The 20,380-nt window shown below is 41.2% G+C and overlaps 3 protein-coding genes across 4 annotated transcripts in view; 2 read left to right on the forward strand and 1 right to left on the reverse strand.

Moving 5' to 3' along the window:
• Positions 1–20,380, forward strand: part of gzf1 (GDNF-inducible zinc finger protein 1) — a 498,954-nt gene that overhangs the window by 84,711 nt on the left and 393,863 nt on the right. The gene's annotated exons all lie outside the window — the stretch shown is intronic.
• ubxn2a (UBX domain protein 2A) overlaps positions 1–20,380 on the reverse strand; it is a 122,921-nt gene that overhangs the window by 23,879 nt on the left and 78,662 nt on the right. The window lies entirely within an intron of this gene.
• The window catches only part of atad2b (ATPase family AAA domain containing 2B), a 90,710-nt gene that overhangs the window by 11,670 nt on the left and 58,660 nt on the right, over positions 1–20,380 (forward strand). For both annotated transcript variants that reach the window (XM_074615412.1, XM_074615411.1), the window contains exons 15-22: positions 1,093–1,183; positions 1,424–1,735; positions 2,399–2,549; positions 5,235–5,421; positions 5,609–5,794; positions 14,414–14,549; positions 16,665–16,858; positions 16,952–17,111. In XM_074615412.1, coding sequence (XP_074471513.1) covers positions 1,093–1,183; positions 1,424–1,735; positions 2,399–2,549; positions 5,235–5,421; positions 5,609–5,794; positions 14,414–14,549; positions 16,665–16,858; positions 16,952–17,111 — 1,417 coding nt within the window. The remainder of the gene's footprint in view (positions 1–1,092; positions 1,184–1,423; positions 1,736–2,398; positions 2,550–5,234; positions 5,422–5,608; positions 5,795–14,413; positions 14,550–16,664; positions 16,859–16,951; positions 17,112–20,380) is intronic.

Below are 20,380 nucleotides of genomic sequence, written 5' to 3' on the forward strand. Positions count from 1 at the left end.
GATTCTTTTTTGATTTTTCTCTTACTGTTGTCAGATCTGGATAGAGTAAGGACATGGTTTTAAATTATTGTGAGGAAATCACATCATAACTATACAGTATAATATATATGTGTCATGCTTTTGGTTTTGTTTTTCCTGTCTTAAAGCAATGTTTCTTTTAGGGCTGAACAATTTTGAAAAAATATTGAATTATTCTGATTGATATTGCAATTGTGATACAATTTGCTATATTAGCGGGTATGATCACTTTTACATCATTATTCTCATTTTCATTGAAAAATATATAAATGTTTATAGTGTGACTTTTGCAAGGATCTGTACCAAACAAAGATGTTTTCTTAAGTTTTTAGAATATGACGTGTAGGCCAGAACATCTCTGCAGCACCACAATTTTTTAATTTAAAATGGTACTTTGACACATACAGTATGACTTTAACAAATATTGCGCCTCCTGCAATTTCAAAATCAGAATCAGAAATTCATTCATTCATTCATTGAGCCCCGGAGAGAAATTGCGGCGTTACAGTTGCTGTTGTATAAACAGAAAGAAATGTGAGAAAATAGAAATAAAGGAGTATGTAACATGCAAATTATTTATGTAATGCTACAATATGTACGTATGTAGGTAAGTACTACAATTAAAAATAAGAAAATTAGAATATAAAAAATATGAAATATGTACAAATATTTGCATTAAGACGTGCAATATATAACAAATAACCACAGTGCAAAAAGAGTAAATACAGAATGCAAAGAAGTGGGATCTATTAAGTGTGTTAGATATAAATGCCAGAATGGTATAAATAAGAAATGAATAAGAATATTTCTTGAAAAGATATTTGTTTGAAAATTGCAGTAGGTCATATTCTGATTTCGATAACATTTGTATTAATTGTGCAGCCTTAATTCCATTTAAATGGCACATTAAATCAATTTTTTTCACATTGTTAGCAGTGGCAGCCAGCCACTATGTTTCAACTTGTCAGTGTTTTTTGACATGTTGTTCTACACAGGACTTCTGTTGTTCTACTCATCTATTGACTTTGCGTTTTCTGTTTTTCTCTGTGTCTCTTTCTCTTTGTCCACCCCAAGGCCAGAAAGCACATCTTGGAGATTCACACACGGGACTGGAATCCCAAATTGGCTGAGCCATTCGTAGATGAACTTGCAGAAAAATGTGTCGGTAAGTGTGACACCTATGTATAAAACGGTAGGCCATCAGTTCTGGCTAATGTGGACCTGTAAAGCACATAGAACACAATTCTCACCAAACGGCATCAACAAAGCATTTTTGAAAAAAGGCGTCTTGATTTAACCTGCTGACATTCATGTTCTCTGTGCCATTTGAAAACAACCTTGATAAAGCCAAAAATTTAGGCAAACAAATGAACAACTAACCTTTGTGTCTCTGGCTCACTCCCAGGCTACTGCGGTGCTGACATCAAAGCACTTTGCACAGAGGCAGCATTGGCGGCATTGCGCCGCCGCTACCCCCAGATCTATGGCAGCAGCGTCAAACTGAGGCTGGATGTCACCTCCATCGTCCTGGGTCCCTGCGACTTCAGCAAGGCCATGAGGACAATCGTCCCAGCATCCCAGAGGGCCCTGGCTCCCCCTGGCCGAGCCCTGTCCCCCACCCTCAGGCCCCTGCTGGCCAGCTCTTTCTCCTTGGTGCTGAAAGACCTGCTCCGAGTCTTCCCCCATGCTCAGTGTACTGACGGGGACAACACACACGGTAGGGATCTGGGACCCAGGTGCCCATGGTTTCATTGTTATCACTTTCCTACTGCTGGTTGTTGCTTCTCCCAAGTTGACTCTTGCTCTCTTCTCCCTTGCCACCTGTCTTACTTGTTAGTGTGCTTTCCCTGTTGGCACTTTGTAGTATTTGATTATTTGTTTTCCCCCCATCTTATTACCAAAGTGCTTTGTATCACCCTCACACACTGAACATAGTGTGTGTGTGATGAAACATTCCCCCTGAGAATGCAGAGGTGATAGCACACAGATTGGATAACCAGTCATCCTGTTTGCACTTCAATAACTCAACTCCCACTCCAGTCAACAAAAGTGTTTACAGCAGATTAGCCACAATGCAGCACTTGACCAGTGGGAGATTGCTTACGGGAGTTGCACCCAATAATGACACGAGTTTCTCAGAGTGCTGTATCGCTTTAAATGCCCATTACATCTCGCCTAATAAGCCAGCTCTCTTTTTTTTAATTCTCACTTTTTCGGTGAAATTGCCCCATTAATGTCAGTGATAGGGCTGCTTTGAGGATTCAACTTTGTAGAAACAAACTTTTAAGTGCATTTGCCGCCATTGTCTTAAATAACTCCAGGAAAAGTGAGTTGCTACATATGCATGGCTGTATAAGCAGCGTTTTTCCCTCTGTGCTAGGCGGTGACAATCAACTGCTTGAAGAGGACTTGTACAGCGACGATGACAATGAGGAACACTCTGCTTCCATCTATGAAGTCCTGCCTGCTGCATCCCCAAAGAGTCGGCTCTCCTCTTCTGCAACGCACAGACCCTTCCTCCATTTCTCCTCGTGAGTACTATTTTAAAGACAACCTGCCAACATACAAAGCATACACAGAACATATATTTATTTTCAAACATGGAGCCGATGCTGAATGCTGATACAGAGTGACTGTAGCAAGGTGCCACCTCTGATCTCCAGAGTGTTATCTAATTAGAGACTAATATAGATCTAGTGTGCCTTGGAAGTACAGTTTTCGTCCTAGCGAAAATACCTCTTATTTAAGATATAACACATAAAGGTCATCATGAAGTCAGTCTGTATAATAAAGAGGAATGAGCAACAAATAGTGGCTCCACAGGCAGCGCAGTACAACATCCTCAACTGCGGAGACAAACGAGCTTGATCAAAGGAGAGGATGAAAGTGAAAAGAGATAAGATAAGGCAATTCGGAAATCAGAATTGCAATCGCTGTTTCCTTTCAGAAATGGAGAGAGGTGAAGGAACTGGATGACTTATGGCTCTTCATTTACTCTAACCATTTATTGATGCACCTATTAAGCAGGTATCAAGCCTCAAGTTTTTCAGATGTACAGAAGGCTGACCTTTTTCTGTACTGTAGTGGTGTGTGTGTGGCATATGAAAGAAAAACCTCAAGGCAAATGTATAGATTTATAGATACAGAAAGGCTTTATTGGATGGCCATTAAACTTACTGCACTTAATGCCAATAGGCTCTCTGACTTTATCAGAGTGCTCTCAAAGCCAGGGCTCGGTTATTTGTAGGGCTGTCAAAGTTAATGCGATAATAACGCGTTAATGCAAATTAGTTTTAACGCCACTAATTTCTTTAACGCACTAACACAATTTGCAGTTTTGGGGCAAGTCATAGTCAAGTCAGCACACTGACTCACTGACAGCTGTTGTTGCCTGTTGGGCTGCAGTTTGCCATGTTATGATTTGAGCATATTTGTTTATGTGAAATGCAGTACCAGTGAGGGTTTTTGGACAATATTTGTCATTGTTTTGTGTTGTTAATTAATTTCCAATACTTAATATATACATACATTTCCATAAAGCAAGCATATTTGCCTACTCTCATGTTGATAAGAGTATTAAATACTTGATAAATCTTCCTTTAGGTACATTTTGAACAGAAAAAAATTGCGATTAATCGCTGTTAAATATTTTAATCGATTGCCAGCTTTAGTTATTTGTTATCAAACACCTGCGCCATAATGGAAACTCACAGAATTTTCCAATGCATTTGTCCTGTAGGTAGAGTTTCACACAACATAGAGGAGAAATCATGTAAGAGTGAGACTCCGTCACTTCTGGCTCGTCTAATACTCGCAAAACATGCAGTACTAGCACAGGTACTGTGTACAGACACTGTGTACAGACGCAGACCTTACAAACACCTACTGTGCTGCTGCATGCAGAATGCACGCTGCGGGCCCTGTGCATGTCATTATGACAGGTACACAAGGGAAGGCTTCTACATAATGTGGTGGAAGTTAGAGGTTTGTCCAAACTGTGACAAGTTTCTGCGACTCTTTCTGTTTTTTTGTTATATTAGTTGAAATCCTCATTACATCTCGACAGCAATCAATACATCAAATGCTCTGACAAAAAAAAGAAGAAGAATCCAGTATCTGTGGCTGTCAGGGCTGTAATACCTGCCTGCGCGCCGTGCACTCTGTCTGTGCACTCATTGCTCATCACTGGAGTCTTCCACAAGCTGTTAGCTTAACAGCTGTGAGTACTAACAATAGCTATGTTCGCCCGTTTACGTTTATGTTCATTATAATTGTGGGGAGTGGCGACGGGCTGTCAGTGTTGCAGACTTGGCAACTTTCTCTCTAGATTTGGTGTCTTTTGGAGCTAGTGCTGCTAGCTACTTTCATTGGAAAAGAGTTGGCAACACTGGTCTCGATTTTTCGGCCGGATCATTTTTTAAAATCTAGTGTACGCTTCTGCTAGTTTCTCAAGATCGCCCACCCTGCCTTAAAACTACATCACTTGAGCACACGGTTGCTTTTACTCCAGGTCAAAGAGTTCATCGTTGTTCAGAAGAGGCAAAATCAGTCTTTATTGTGTTCTGATTGCTCTCATTTTGGTCAGAGATGTAATATACTCAATTTTGTCCTTTTTAAATGTTTCAAACCATGGTTCCCGTGGGTCCTTGAAATCTTAGAAAGTTTGTGAAGTTAAGGGGAAAAAAAATCAAAATAGACATAAATATGTATGGTTCATTGAAAGTGCTTGAATTTATATATTTTGTAGGTTCTTTGGTATTTTTTTCTGTAAGCTTATAAAGCCCGCTAGTTCTCATTATAAAAAATCTCCGTATTGTAACAGTAATTAATCTTGATTCGTGTCTCAAACTGTGTCTTGAGTTTTTGAATTGGGCCTGGAAAGTTCTTGAAAAGTCCTTGAATTTGATGTTTAAGAAGGTGTGGGAACCCTGTCAAACTGACAGAAAACAGTGCGCAATGATATCTAGAATTTGCTTGCTGGTTTCCCAGTAAAGGCTTTCTACTGCCATTTACATTAAAATGCATTCATAGTGAAGCACTTGCAGGGTTGTTCAGTTAGTATCAACTGTAGCTTTACACTTCAACATTAGCTTACTGAATCAAGTGAACAAAACTGACATGACAACAATACGGCCTCTGCCGTGTTGTGTGACTGCTGGTCAGTGATCAAAAGGTGATAGATGCTATGCTTACTATGAACTCCCTTCTGCTTCCAGCTCTGCCCTCAAACAACCCACATCATACCGGCCTCGTCTGATGCTGGCCGGGCCCCCGGGCTCAGGACAGAGCTCCCACTTGGCCCCTGCCTTGCTGCACCACCTGGACAAGCTGCCAGTGCACCGCCTGGATTTGCCCACTCTCTACTCCATCAGCGCTAAGACGCCAGAGGAGTCCTGTGCTCAGGTAACACACACTGACGCAGCCACACACATGCAGATCCACACAAGGCCATCTGTTACACAGGTGGTTGAAATCTGGAGAGAGTAAGCAACTTAATGGCTTTTGGGTTTAATAATTAGTTTTATAACTTTTCTTTTATTCATTCAGATTTAAGCAACAATGTGTGCTTGACCTGTCTGTGTGATTGCAGGTTTTCCGCGAGGCCCGTCGGAGCGTGCCCAGCGTGGTGTTCATGCCGCATATCTCTGAGTGGTGGGAGACAGTGAGTGACACTGTGAAGAGCACCTTCCTCACCCTGCTGCAGGATGTGCCCTCGTTCAGCCCGGTGCTTATCCTCGCCACCGCTGAGACTCACTACTCACAGCTGTCAGACGAGGTAGGAACACAATGTACACACACCTGAGCTGACATTTTTACCTGGAGGCCTGCCCCATGTTTTTTTGTGATTACACATTGCTGTTGATGGGATTGCTTCTATTATGTGGGAGAGGAGTGTTGCCTTGATGTCTTCTTTTATGTGGCATTGGAGGCTAACGCATGATTCAAAGGGTTTCTTTCTTTCTCTCATACTAAGGAGCACCAGTGCAGACACACACAGTGTGTCACAGTCAAGGTCATCTGCTCCCACAGAGTTTTTATCTACTTTGGCTCCATCTGCCTTTTCTTGTCATTTATCCCACTGCCCACTCTTCACCATGGGTATCCCCACCCCTGCTCCTTCATCCTTCCTCTTGGATTTATTATTCTCTTTCTGAACGCCAAAGCAGACCGCCCGTTGAGGGTTAGGCTGTGAGGGAGGGATCGCGTTAGAGTAAGGGGAAATTGGTGGGGGGAAAAAAAGAGACAGATAAAAATAAGGAAGAGAGGGTCTTCTCTAGTCAGGCAGCAGAAGGGCTTTAATTAGGTCCGGGGCTTGGCAGCCCCAGGTCTGCACCCCAGGACACACACACCATATCAATATTCCCGTGCAGACTGTGCAGGTTTATCTCTGTATGTGTGTGGCTGCTGTTTTTGCAAGACCTCAAATGGCTACGCTCCAAGGAGAGCGAGCCTCTCAGGATGATTCTTTCTCTGTAGTTCGCTCATTAGGACTGAGGCACCTGGGCTGTTGTACCCATTGAGACCTAAGCTCTTTTTTTATCCTCTGTAGTTCTAGTTGCCACTTTTTCCCCTTTCTTTAACCCTCTGAGACACACAATAGACTAGTTTTTATCTTTTTTTTAGGGGGTACAGGCAGTCTTTATGGGGAGATAGCACGTCAACAGTAGATTTCACGTAGAAGTGGTGTACATCATCTGAAAGCTGGGAACCTGAAGATTAATTTGAGATGCAGCCCAGCAGTTTTTCTAGTCATAAATCAGAAATAAACGTTAATTAATTAGTGTATAAGGGTTTAGAACATTATGATGGAAGTATATGATGGCCTTTCCCATGCTCACTTAATGTATGTCTGTTAAGTTGCAGCAATTTTCTAAGGTGTTTTACTTCCTTTACCTCTGCCATGTTTGTTGATTAACACGCTGTGTTAAGTATGAAAGCGGAGGTAATCACACCCTGCAGACCATTCCGCCTCAGTGTCACATAGCAGATTGCTATTCATTACATGCTAGGTGACCGGCTGAAGCCACGTAGGATTGGCAATTACTTTTTTTCATCAAATTACCTTTTTCTTTGGTCAGTGAACACATAGCATGTAGCCTGGAAAATTGGGAAGCTCATGATGGGACAAATGGTGTGCTCAAGTCAATATGGAGCCAGCATGATATCAAGATTGTCCTTAGGCTATGTTGGCTTTGTCCTGTGTGTTTTTCCCCATTTGAATGTCTTGCGCTGCTAGTTTGGAGTGGGATTGCATCATTACACTCTTTAATCAGTTCTTTTCTTAACTTTTGTACAGTTAAATTGTAAGGAGACCAAGTCTATGCATGTTTTAAAGCTATGTTTAAAAGCAGAACATTATGCCTGTGTACCACACACTGTGCCTCGGTCTGTCTTGTTCCCACACTGGCAATGACAAATGCTTGGTATAAATAGTCCACAAAAAGATTAATATTATTGCCAAACCCTCGTGCTAGACTGTTGCTGTTGCAATTACTTTACTAGTTTGGATACGGCTGCTATTCAATGAATCATTGAGTCATTTCCATTAGATTCTGGTTATTTTGGATCCAACTGTCAAGTCTCGTATGCTGAAGCTTCCTGTGACCACATGAATGCACCAAACGGACTGTTTAAATAAGTACATGCTTTCAGCTCTAATATATACAACACCATAACTGTGATGGATTACAAGCAGGTTACAGGTTCCTACTATTTGGAAGACAGGCATACAAACTCCACACAACTGCTGCTGCTAGTGGTTTTCTGTGTGATCCAGGTGTAACTACGAGCTCTGTGGGGAAGTCTAGGAGAACATATCAAGTAGTTGGTCCCACTGAAACATTGCCCCAGGTTTTCCAGAGAGACGGTACAATTTGTAGTAGTGTCACGATACTGGAACTTTGATACAATACCTTGAAAAATATTTATTAGATACCATTTTTGACACCACAGGGAACAATTTACACAATATCGAGGGCATAACATTTTCGATTTTTATTAAAAGATAAATAACGATGTGTGTGTCAACTCGTTGTTGCAGAGAAGAGAGAGCAGAAAGCGTAGCTGGTACCCGTGTATTGATACTGTGGAAAATGAGTATTGAAACTGTTTCAAATATTCAATATCGATATGTATCGATACTTCGATATTTGACAACACTCATTTGTAGGGGTGTAAGAAAATATAGAAAATATTGAGTATCGCAATATTATGTTTTGTGATACTGTATCAATTCTCAAAAACATTGTATCGGTTTTTGATTAATAGTTTACATGCAAAGATGAACTCAGTCAATACTTATTTTGTTTGCAAAGAGATGCGCCCTCTCAGTATGAGTGCTCTCTCTCTCAAAGTAGTGCTATGATATTGGATGTTACAGGGACTGTGATCAATGCAGATTCCACTGTTCTGATTAAACTTTTTTTACTCAGATTTTATGCATACGGTGGTGTGTTCTATATACTATGAGGGCTTTCCTAAAATTAGATTTTGAAAATCACACTATATCGCATTACTTACAGTATATCCATATATCGCGGTATATTGAATTGTAACCCCTGCATCATGTAGAGGTTTAAATCACAAGTTTCATCACAATACAATATTATATTGATTCTTTGGACAACGACACAATATTTGCTGATATCACAGTTTACCACAATACGGTTTCGATTTGATTCAATTCAGGAGCCTGTGATCGATGTGAGACGATGTCATATGTCCATTTAACACAATCAGTTACATTAATATCAGCTCAATTTTATTACTGAACTCTTCCAGACATTTAAATGAGTGGGAATTTCCAATTAAAGGCGTATTTTACAGATGATGCTATGCATTGATGTTTTCACTTTGCATCCATGATATTGGATCGTTGATCATTGTATTGATATATAAATCTGGATCGATGTATCATGATACACTGCCCTAATGATTTGCAGACTCTTTGCTGAATGAGTGTAATTTTGCTGAGGTTGTGTACACGTTAAGCAGTTTTGTTTGGTCTATTAATTCCTATTTCCTAGAATTGTTTGTTTTATTAAATGATATCGCTTATCTCTTGCCCCAAAGTGGACCAGTGGCTTCTTTCAGCAAGTTTTTGGTTGATTTTTAGTCATAGACGTGCTGCAGTCTATGATGCTTTAAGTGATTTTGCTATCTCTGAAAGTGTTGTTTCAATCTCTGGCACCGAGAACACAGTGACAGCTGCTGTCTCAGCTCCAAACCGCAGCAGGGAGCAGGCAGCATCCCTCCCCAGCCAGAACTGACACTACAGGCTCGGGTCCAACTACACAGCCTCCCTCCCTCCCTTAACAGCCGTTCACTCGGCTCAGATTGACTTCCTTCTCGGTGGAGGACCGATAGAAATTGCTAGAACATGTGATTTTAAGTGTGAAGTAAATGCAGTTAGAGTGAGCGATAGTGTCACATCTGTCTGTACTTTTAACGCCGTAACACTCTTTAGGATGTGCGCTTTGAGGCATCACAAGTGTACTATAGCGGTATGAATAGGCACAATAACTAGTACTTCTGTTGGGTGATAAATTGTCCCAGAAATAATTGCGAACAATATTATTGTCATTTTAAGACCATTATGCCACTAATATAATGATGATGTAATAGCATATTAATGCAAATACACCCTTTCAAAGAGCAATTAACTTTTATTTCTTAAGAATATTCAGACATTGGAATGTGAAAACAATATTAAAATATTCGCAATAAATAAAACATAAATAAAATATAACCAGACAACCAAAACAATGAATACAATTGTTTCTCCGGCTCTGTTAACAAAGATGTGCAATGTCTGTGCAATGCCCAGGTCTTGTGTAATGGTAGGTGAAACTTTGCTGTTATTCTGGCATCATGTTGGCTGAAATGTTGGTGACATTCTTATGTAAACAAACACACATTTAAACACAACGGGCAATATCGAGGTCATCAAAATGTATCAAGGTCATGTCGATATATCGTACCATTAAGTCGATAACGTAATTATTGTGACAGGCCAGGTATGAACTGAATATGAATGCTTTGCATCACACTTTTACCACAAGTACTTGATTATTAATGCACCATTAATCTAGTTTCAATGCTGAGATAAAGCAGATACTCTACCAATCAACAGCTATGTCTTCACCAAAGTGTCCAGGTCTTTGACGTTTGGTCGGTTTTGCAGCATAATTTCAAATTGCTTGCATTTAGAATATTTTTCTAAGATTTAGGCAGAGTTTTATTTGTGAAAATGTACCACGTCACTTTATTATAGTGGAGCTCTATTTTACTGAGGGCACAGTTAACGTGTGTTCAAGCACACTGCAGATGTATCTGAGATTTAAAAGAAAAACCTTGATCATAATTCTGTGCAACAATTGACTATAGTTTTATAACAGTTTAAAGACATACTATTATGCACAATATACATTTGTTACTTATGTATTATATGTTCTCAATTATAATGCAAACATGAAAAAACAACTCTGCAACACTAGCTGGTAGACAGGAAGAATCTGTTGGCTGGTGAAGTAGCGACCGCGCATTCCTCCTGAATTATAGTGCGCCTAAATTCTCAATGTGCTTAAAATACCTCAACATTTTTACATATAAGCCCTATGACAGAAATGATGTGTTGGGGCACAAAATGCAGCAGATTTGAAAGAAATGCTGACTCTTTTCCAAAATCAGTGTACCTAGGTTACTGTACAATTATCCCTATAAGAGACCCTCATAGACTGTCCACTTTTCTGGCTTTGGGGTTAGAAATTTACCTTTTTTGTCCACCTGCCACTGTAGCTGGTGGATTCCAAAAATCTACCAGCCACTCACAGATTACCATTGTTTTTTGACTGGTGAGTGAAGCAAATCTAGCAGTCACTTGCATATTTAACCAGCATTTGGCTGGTGGCTGTTGCTAATCTCCAATCCTGGTTCGGGTCACAGTGGCAGCAGGCTAGGCATCCATACGTCGTTTTCCCTAGCCACATCCTCCAGCTCATTTTGGGGGATCCCAAGGCATTCCCAAGCCAGATGGGATCGAAATCCCTCCAGCGTGCCCTGTGGTCTCCTCCCAGTTGGATGTGCTGGAACGCCTCCACAGGGATGCAACTTGTAGGCGTCCGAATCAGATGCCCGAACCACCTCAACTGACTCCATTCAATTCGCAGGAGGAACAGTCCTGCTCTGAGCTCCTTTTTGCCGCTAACATCCATGACCTCATTCTTTTGGTCCGTACTCAGAGCTAATGGCCATAGCTGAGGATTGGGATGTAGATGGAGCAGTAAATCGAGAGCTTTGCCTTCAGGCTCAGGTCCCCCATCACCACTACAGGCCAGCATAGCGCCTGTATTACTGCTGACGCCGCACCAGTCAGCATGTTAATCTCACGCTCTATTTTACCCACACTCAGTTGTAAACATCTGGATTTCAGTGTGTACATTTCCGTCTGTACGTCAACATTTTTCTTCTTACAGGATGTTTTTTTACATGACTTCTTTGTGTCATCCCTTCTAGTTTCTGAGAGCATTAAGGTATCATCTTTAGACAATTGTGATTCAGGAAGGTGTCTCACTCAGCTATAGCTGTTTTTATGTGGATTACATGAAGAGTTATTCACTCAAGCTGTGTTTTATTGCCATCTCATTTTATACCTGCAGGAGGGATTTTTTTCTTCAGAAAATTGAGATAGAGATGCAATAACAGGGCAGTCTGACAAATGTTTTTTAGTTTTCTTTTAAGTCTGTTTCTGCAGTTAAGAATTGATCACGCTAGTAGAACAGGTGTCCAGTTTTGTTTTACAGTCGCTCTACCCAGCCAGACATCCCCAATTTTCTTTGTACATTCAGCTCTCTCCTCTAAACCCCCCTCCCTCTCTTTAAGCATTCATCTATCCACACATCTCTGCTACGCTGCCTGTGTCAACACCCCTGCAGCCTTTATCATGATGAAAAATACTGAGAATCATTACCCGCTGTGTGCTACATACACTTTGGCTGTCTCTGGCTCCCCTACCGTCTTCCTCGTTTTTACTCCATTTTCCTTCCTGTCGTCTGAGGAGAGAGTGCAAAATCCAGAGAGAGAGAGAGAGAGAGGATAAGAAAGAGAACAGAAGGCAATGCAGAGAGAAAGGGAGAACAAACATGTCATGGGTTAAGGGAGGGGATCGATGTGAAAGACAGATGGGGGGGAGATATAAAGGGGAAAGAAGGTGCTTAGTCAGCAACAGGGCTTCCCATCGGGAGCGGCCTTGAGCTCCAATGCGGAAGTGAATGGGATCTTTGAAGCCCCCTGCAGCCCCAGTATAGATGCACACCAGAAATTAAGGTAGCTGAAAAAGGGCCCATGTATTTGTCTGCCAATACTGTATATTAATTTATCAAAAATATAATAATAAGTGGCCAGCAGTATAGTTGCAGGATAATCCCTTGCTTTTTGGTTGTAGATTTATGGTATCCCCGCTAGCTATTGTTATGACCATGACCATCACCATTACTGTTACATTCAACTCTCATAATTGTCAATTATCAGCTCATTATAATTGAGAACTGATGCATAAAACACACTGGAACAAATGTGGCGAACCCAGTCTCACGGGAAGGCGTATAAATACCACGACACTACATGGACATTCCACGTGTCATGAGTGCGCATTTTAGCCTTTTCATGTGTCATTTGTGTGCCACACAAACGTCCGCAGTTAGGTTTTATGTAAGAAAACCACTAACTTATGTTCAGGCATGAAAAGCACTTAGTTAGGGTAAGGGAAAACGTCATGGTTGGGCTTAAAATAAGTACGTAAACTAGGTAAAATACGTATGGAAACAACGTATCCCAACTACGGATAACACGCCACAAACGTCAATAAAAAACATGTGACGATCATCACATGACTAATGTCACTAATGTAACTACCAAAACAAAACAGCGGTCAAGAAGCGTCTCGAACACGGGTCTCCTGGTTAAAAGTTGTGTCTTTGTTGGGTGGGGTTTTGTTACTGGGGTTATAACTAGCAGGATTAAGACTGAAATCTGTCCTGCGTTAAAGCAGTGCAGGGGGCAGCGTTGGTGGGGGTGTGTGGTTCAAGGTACCGGTGAGACAATGAAATACAACCCAGCTCATCAGACGCCAAAACACTGCACAGTAGTATTAGTAGTAGTACTCAGATAGGACTTTACAGCTCTGGAAGGCTATTATGACGGCAACTATTTTACCTTCCATCATGACGATTGTTAAGTAAAGGGAAATAAAAAAATACAGCGTTCATGTTCCAAAGCAATCCCTGAAATTGTTGCATCTATGCGATTGGCCAGTGCAGCTCCTTGCCTGATGATGTTGCATTGCAGCAAAAGTTGAGCCAGATTCAACTGGCCCTCGCTGCACCGATGGACTTGCTCCTTTCTAATGAATAGGATGGCTGAACGTGGCCTTAGGGTGCCATCCAGATGTCATATCAGGTTGCTCCCACTACTAAATCAAACATACAGCATTGGAGATTTAGTCTCTGTCTCTTCATACATTTTATTATTGTGATTTTGCCATCGCACTTTTTTAATCATTGACATTTTGTTGCAATGATTGTGTTGCAATCAATTGTATTATGGACATATGTTTTTGAATCTGTATCCAGTATTGCTCTTTTTCACATATGAACTGAATGTACTAAGACCTCTTACCTTTCGTACAGTCCATTTACATTTACATCTGGGCTCACATCCTTAAACTATTATATAAAGGTGATGCATCATTGATGAAGTTTGGGAGTTTTGCTTTGATCAGGTCTCATGTGGTCTAGAAATGACTGAAGTCCCCCTACCCCACCCCCCTTTTCTTTTACTACTGTTGCAAGTAATGTGGACATAAAACATTTCATCTGTTCATTAAGTCCTGAACTTCTAAGCAGTATCATGCTTAGTTTCTGCTGTGCTCAGTCATGCTTTAGCGTAATGTAGTGGCTGATGAAAACAGGCACAATCAGCTACACGCTGCCTTTTATGTGACAAGCATAAATTGGAGTATTCAGTTCAATACACTGGGTGTACGAAATTAAATTAAATTGGATTCAAATGCAGCATTCTCAAAATTTGATTAATTTTACACAGAGCTGAAATTAAGAAATGAAAGAAGTAGATTTGGTGTACTTCCCTATGAACAAAAAGACCAGAATCTGAGACTCAAACCTCCCACACAGCCACCATAGTTCCATCACAATAAGCACATTTTCTACTATACCAGTTGATAGTATAAGTCTAGCTAGGTGGTGCCATGGCCTTTGCGCTTGTTGTTCTATGCTTTAACTGTCTGCTTTTGTTACAAGAGGAGTTTAATTGTAAAGCACAGCAATATATGGTGGTGTTTACTGAATTCTTATGAACCCTCTGATTGTTTTCAATCCAGGTGAGAAGTATGTTCCAGAGGACCTACGGGGAGGTGGTGACGCTGTGCCCTCCAGGAGAAGAGGACAGGAGGAGCTTCTTCTCTAACCTGCTGTTGGTCCAAGCGGCCAGGGCTCCTCCACGCCTCAGGAGTGCAGGTACTTACTGTATTCACTTAGAGTTACACATGCAGAATGAGACAGTTATGACTCATCTCTGCTGTCAGTCCTAGAGGGCAGTGTTGTCTGCATATGCTTCTTTCCTTCCTAGCTCTGGTCTCAACCTTTCCCACAGTCTTTTTGTTGTATCCAGTGAAAGGTAAAGAAGCAGATGTCATTTCATTTGTATTTGAGAGATCCTCCTGTGTGTATGTGTGTCTAATTCACATTCGCACACTGCAGTTAAATGTTTGACACGTTCAGAATCTGTTTAATTTCACTTAAGATTGAGATTAGAAACGTGCAGAGTGTGAAGCCTGTCTTTTCCTGGACATCTCTATCACTCACCCACATCAAAAATCAGCAACTCCCATCCATCCCTCCAAGTACCCCAATCCTCAGTGGTCCACCAGCCCCACATTCAGGTTCAATATAAGAGAACTGTCCTCCCGGGCTTTCAAATGGAAATTGCCCAGCGTTCATCCGCAGTTTCCTCATTGATGCAAGGCAGGGGTCCCCCGCTTTACTCGCCTGGTGCTCTTCGGGGGTTCCTGCCTGACTAAAACAGCAGCCTGGCTTCCAGCAGAGAGGCTGGCAGAGAAGCGGCGAGAGGAATCGCTATGAGAGGCCCGGCTGTTATTAGCCATAATTAGAATCAGGGTTTGGATTGCAGCTAGTGAGTGAAGCGGCCCGAGGTGCTGTGGAGCCTTCCTAACGATGTCGGCAGATGCCTTGGGCGAGGACTGGCGCCTTGGGAGAGGAGGAGAGGATATCTGCTTGCCTTGCTTCATCACTCTGTCATTGGCCAGAGGCTTTTCCTTAGTGTATTTCAAAACCTGCGTTTGGGAAAGAGCTGCAAGAATCTTAAAACCTGTTTTTTTTTTAACCTGGGGTGCATATTTTTTGGTCTGTGTCTGCAATGATGATAAAAGGAAACGGTCAAAGATCAGGTCTGAGATCGGACTGTCTGATGGTTCACTTTCAATGTGCTAGCTGTGTGTTTATATTTTATTTGCATTGTTGGTGTAGTGATTTTGCCTGTAGGAAGTGGTGGATGAAGTACCTGAAAGCCACACTTAAGTAAAAGTACAGATATCTAACCAGAAAATGACTTTAGTAGAAGTTAAAGTCACCTATTAGAATATTACTTGAGTAAAAGTCTTAAAGTGTCTGATAGATACTGTACTTAAGCATCAACAGTAATTGTCTAATATTAGATGTACTTAAGTATTGAAAGTAAAAGTACAAGTAAATGCTGTTAATTAAAAAGCAAGCAAGTCAGAATTCTGAGATTTATAAACCGTAAACCTTAAAAACGGAGGCTACATTACACTTGAAAAAAAACAAGGTCTTTACAATTTAAAGGATTTAAAGAACAAAATCTAAGCTAGGACCACTGATTCACCAAACCTGCTTGCTTTCACTAGTAATGAAGTAATGAAGATGCTTAGGGGAAATGTATTGGAGTGAAATTACACATTTTATTCAGGCAATGTAGTGGAGTAAAAGTTAAAGTTGACAGAAATATAAAACTCAAGTAAAGTACAGATACTCCCAAAAAATACTAAAAGTTCCAGTGTGCAGGATCTGGCAGGATCTGGCAGTATCTAGCGATGAGGTGAGGAGATTGCAGCCAACTGAAGCCTCTCCTTAGTGCCAAGCGTGTTGGAGAAATACGGTGGTCAACGCAAAAACGTAGATGGCCCTCTTTACAGCCATTTGGAGCAGAGTCAGTGCGTAGAGTGTGTGTATGTGGGAAGTGAGTGGTGAAGCAAGAGAGAGAGAGAGAGCGGTGGCGATGGGAGAGAGTAACGTTATTGACTCCGGCCAAAGCAGGAAAGTTAAGAGTTTGGTTTGTCCGTTCTGGGCTACAGTAAAAAAACAAGGCGGACTCCGTGGAGAGGGGACGTCTTATTACTTTGTTACATTACACCACTGCCTGTAGGTGACGCATTTATGTCTGGTTGCTATGGGCAAGCGCTCAAAGATTCCTTATTTTGTCTCTGGATAGCTCTTGATGTTAAATTTTTTAGGTCTTTTCTATACATGGAAGCTGTGTGAAAATGCATTATATTTAGTTAACGTACTTCTCTGTTTTTGCCTCTTTCCCAACAGAGAGGTGTGAAGAGGCACTGCCGGTGGCAGAGGCTCCAGGCCCCAGAGTCCTGTCAACGGAGGAACAGCACCGCTTGGCTGAGCAGGAGGATAACACACTACGGGAGCTCAGGCTCTTTCTCAGGGACGTGACCAAGCGCCTGGCCACTGACAAACGTTTCAACATCTTCAGCAAGCCAGTTGACATTGATGAGGTAAAGAGGAATGGACCCACACCCTGGTGTCTCACTCACAGTTTGACAAAGCCGGTTTTAGTCCTTTTTAATAAAATGAACTTTGTGTGTCAGGTGTCGGACTACCTGGAGGTCATACGGCAGCCTATGGACCTGTCCACTGCCATTACCAAGATCGACACCCACCAGTATCTGACTGTGAAGGACTTCCTGTATGACATCGACCTCATCTGCAGCAATGCTTTAGAATACAATCCTGACAAGGATCCTGGAGGTGAGGAGGAAAATTACATGGGCACGCATATGAATACACAACATACATGCATACATACATAAAGACATGTAGGGTACTGTACATAAATGCACATGAAAGTTAAAGTGTGCGCAATTCACATGCATACACTCCATCAGACATGTGCCTACTTGTACATAAACACAATCTGCCTAGTAAAAAATAAAACAATAAATTCAAAATAGCTGGCAATTTTGTACTAAAATAGGCTAAACACGTCACAGAACTATCTCTTTATTAATGCATAGAGATGAAATTAATATTGATCATTGCATCCAGGACTTGGTTAGAAAGCTGTGATGGAAATCTTTTGAGCAGATTAATTTGAGACTAAAAGAAGTGGCATGAGACCTCTTGATGTCTTACGCTGAAGAGATATTGGAGCTCGATCGAGGACAATCGAGATAAAGCCACGCAAGTAAATTGCAGGTTGTAGTCGCAGTGTAATGCCGCCCCAATTTTGAGGTTTTGCTTTCCAGGGGAATATTTAACCTGTGCTGGATTTACAAGATAAGAAAGCACCAAATATGGTCTTTCTCTACCAATCTATGTATGTGTAAAGATGCTTTTGGATCCTATACATGAAAATATGCTTACCTAAGTCACAAGTCATGTTGTACATATTTCAGATGTACAGGGAGGCAGCATCTGTGAATATTTGAGATAAAGTGCATCTTATCTAAGATGTGGGTGTATATGTCTCCTCTGCGTGTAAACCCCTCTTCCTCCTGTCCTTGCCTCACTTTGGAGATGGAGCAAGTGCGGTCTTAATCAGGCCAGCCGCCCTTGACTAGTCCGTCTTGGAGCCAGAGAGTTTGAACTATTAACTCAGAGTGAGACAGGCCATGAACTTCTGCAGTAAAGTTTGCAAGTGACCCGAATGTGACCTGTGATACCCACTGTGTCGTGTTATCTAACTTGTGGGAGTTCCTTCAAAAAAGCAAATGAATCAATTCACCCAAATGTCGAAGAATTCCTTTAATCCCAAACTCAATCCTAAAATCATCCCTAGAATTTACAATGAATATCTATAGACCACTGGTTCCCAACCTGGGAGTCTTGACCCCCGATAGGGCTCGCCAAAGCTTCCTGCGGGGTCGCAAGGTCTTCTTGATTTTAAGGGGTGTAAGACAACTCTTTTAAAAAATGTACAGTTGGCCCATGTGTCATCATTTCATTAATTTCTGTGGAGAAAACTAAATTGAACAATGGCCAAGCATCAGGGAGAAGGAAACATTGAATCTGTCAAAAAAGAAGAAGCCTATTAAGTATGTATGATTTGTCGTCACTTCTATACCCCCAATGAAACTCTTTACTTCTTTGTAGTTTTTGTGATGGTGTCTGACAGTCCCTTGAGATTAAGTCGTCATTGGACGGTCCAAATAAGTATGACCACCACTGTGGTTAACTGTTGTGTTCCATTAGGCTGTCATTGTGTGAGTAAAAAGTAATTACATTTAACACTTAATGACTTATGAAGAGTGCTTCCAGGCAGTCAAATTACAGAACCTCAAGATGGTTTTTCTTCAACTTGGAAATTCAAATGAAATAAAGTGCATACAGCCCCCACTGAAAATACATTCCCACAGTGTAATTCGTGCTCCGTGGCTGAGAGAGGCTGCATATGCATGAAAATTTAATTGTCTCTTGTGTTGCAATTTGAACCGATTTTTACATCATCCTCCTTCCCGTCTCAGCACCTTTTTCCAAAGCCAAATATAGGCTTCATAATGAGTGCAAGACCACACACACACACACACACACACACACACACACACACACACGCACACACAGAGTCCTGCTATTTGCAATATCTCACAAATAATTGGATTTTTAAAAAAAATAGGGCTGTCAAAGTTAACTTGTTAACTCAAATTTGTTGTCATGCATTAACGCAATTTGTGATTTTTAGGGTGTAGCAGGCTTAGTTTTAAAGCAAAAAAATGTTGGCATCATATGAAACTACAAAACCTAAGGAATCCATTGGTACCAATCATGTCATACTAGATTGTCGCGAAGTAGACTAAATAACGCTCCAAACGTACGCTAAATTTTGGTTTAGGAAAAAGTGGCATGCCATTTTCAAAGGGGGCCGTTGACCTCTGATCTCAAGATATGTGAATGAAAATGGGTTCTATGGGTACCCACGAGTCTCCCCTTTACAGACATGCCACTTTATGATAATCACATGCAGTTTGGGGCAAGTCATAGTCAAGTCAGCACACTGACACACTGACAGCTGCTGTTGCCTGTTGGGCTGCAGTTTGCCATGTTATGGTTTGAGCATATTTTTTAACGCTAAATGCAGTACAGTAGTTTCTGGACAATATTTGTCATTGTTTTGAGTTAATTGATTTCCAATAACAAATACATATGTACATTTTCATAAAATAAGCATATTTGCCCACTCTTATGTTGATAAGAGTATTAAATACTTCAAATTTCCTTTAAAGTACATTTTGAACAGATAAAAAATGTGCGATTGATTACGGTTAACTATGGAAAATCAATATTATAATATTTTACTCGTTTGACAGCCTAAAAAAACATGGTCAAATTTGTGAAAAGTTGCTGGCGATAAAGAGCGTGTTGCACAGAAGAAGAGAAAAACGTTCTACCAGAATCAAATCTTCAACAGCAGTACCATGATGTTAATTGAAAGCTGCATACAGGAGGCCTGCTTCAGACTATTCAATTGATATAACCATTTGAATTCTCGCCTTGTGTGTTAAGCTGCTTGGTTCCCTCACAATGATATAGCTGCCCACCGCCAATGGGAAGCGATTCTCTGCCAGCCCAAATGAATAAATCATATCTCAGTCTATGCAGGCGAGGGCCTGGGTCATTTGTTGGAATGCAGGGTCTACAAATGATACACTAAAAGGGAAAAACGCAATTAGGCAGTTTAATAAAGACGACTAACGAAGCCTCTCACCCAGCGCTTGGCCCAGGAAATATGGCCTCGCACAATTATGCTGCTGCAACCAGCTCAAGAAGTGCTGGGGAAAAAACCTCATTATCCCTCAGTGGTCTGTCTCTCCTCGTCCTTCATGTTATCTTCATCGTACCGTCCTCCGTGTGCATTCATGTTGGCTTCCTTGTCTGTTACCTCCTCACCTTGCTAAATAATGACTTGGTTATGTTAAAAAGGGCTGATATCTCTGCGCTACGCAATGTGACTCGGTGTCACAAATACTTCTTTGTTGCTTGAGGGAAACGGCGATAACAACCCATTTTACTATGAAGGAACG

This window comes from Sebastes fasciatus, chromosome 18 (assembly GCF_043250625.1).
Source record: "Sebastes fasciatus isolate fSebFas1 chromosome 18, fSebFas1.pri, whole genome shotgun sequence".
Lineage (NCBI taxonomy): Eukaryota > Metazoa > Chordata > Actinopteri > Perciformes > Sebastidae > Sebastes > Sebastes fasciatus.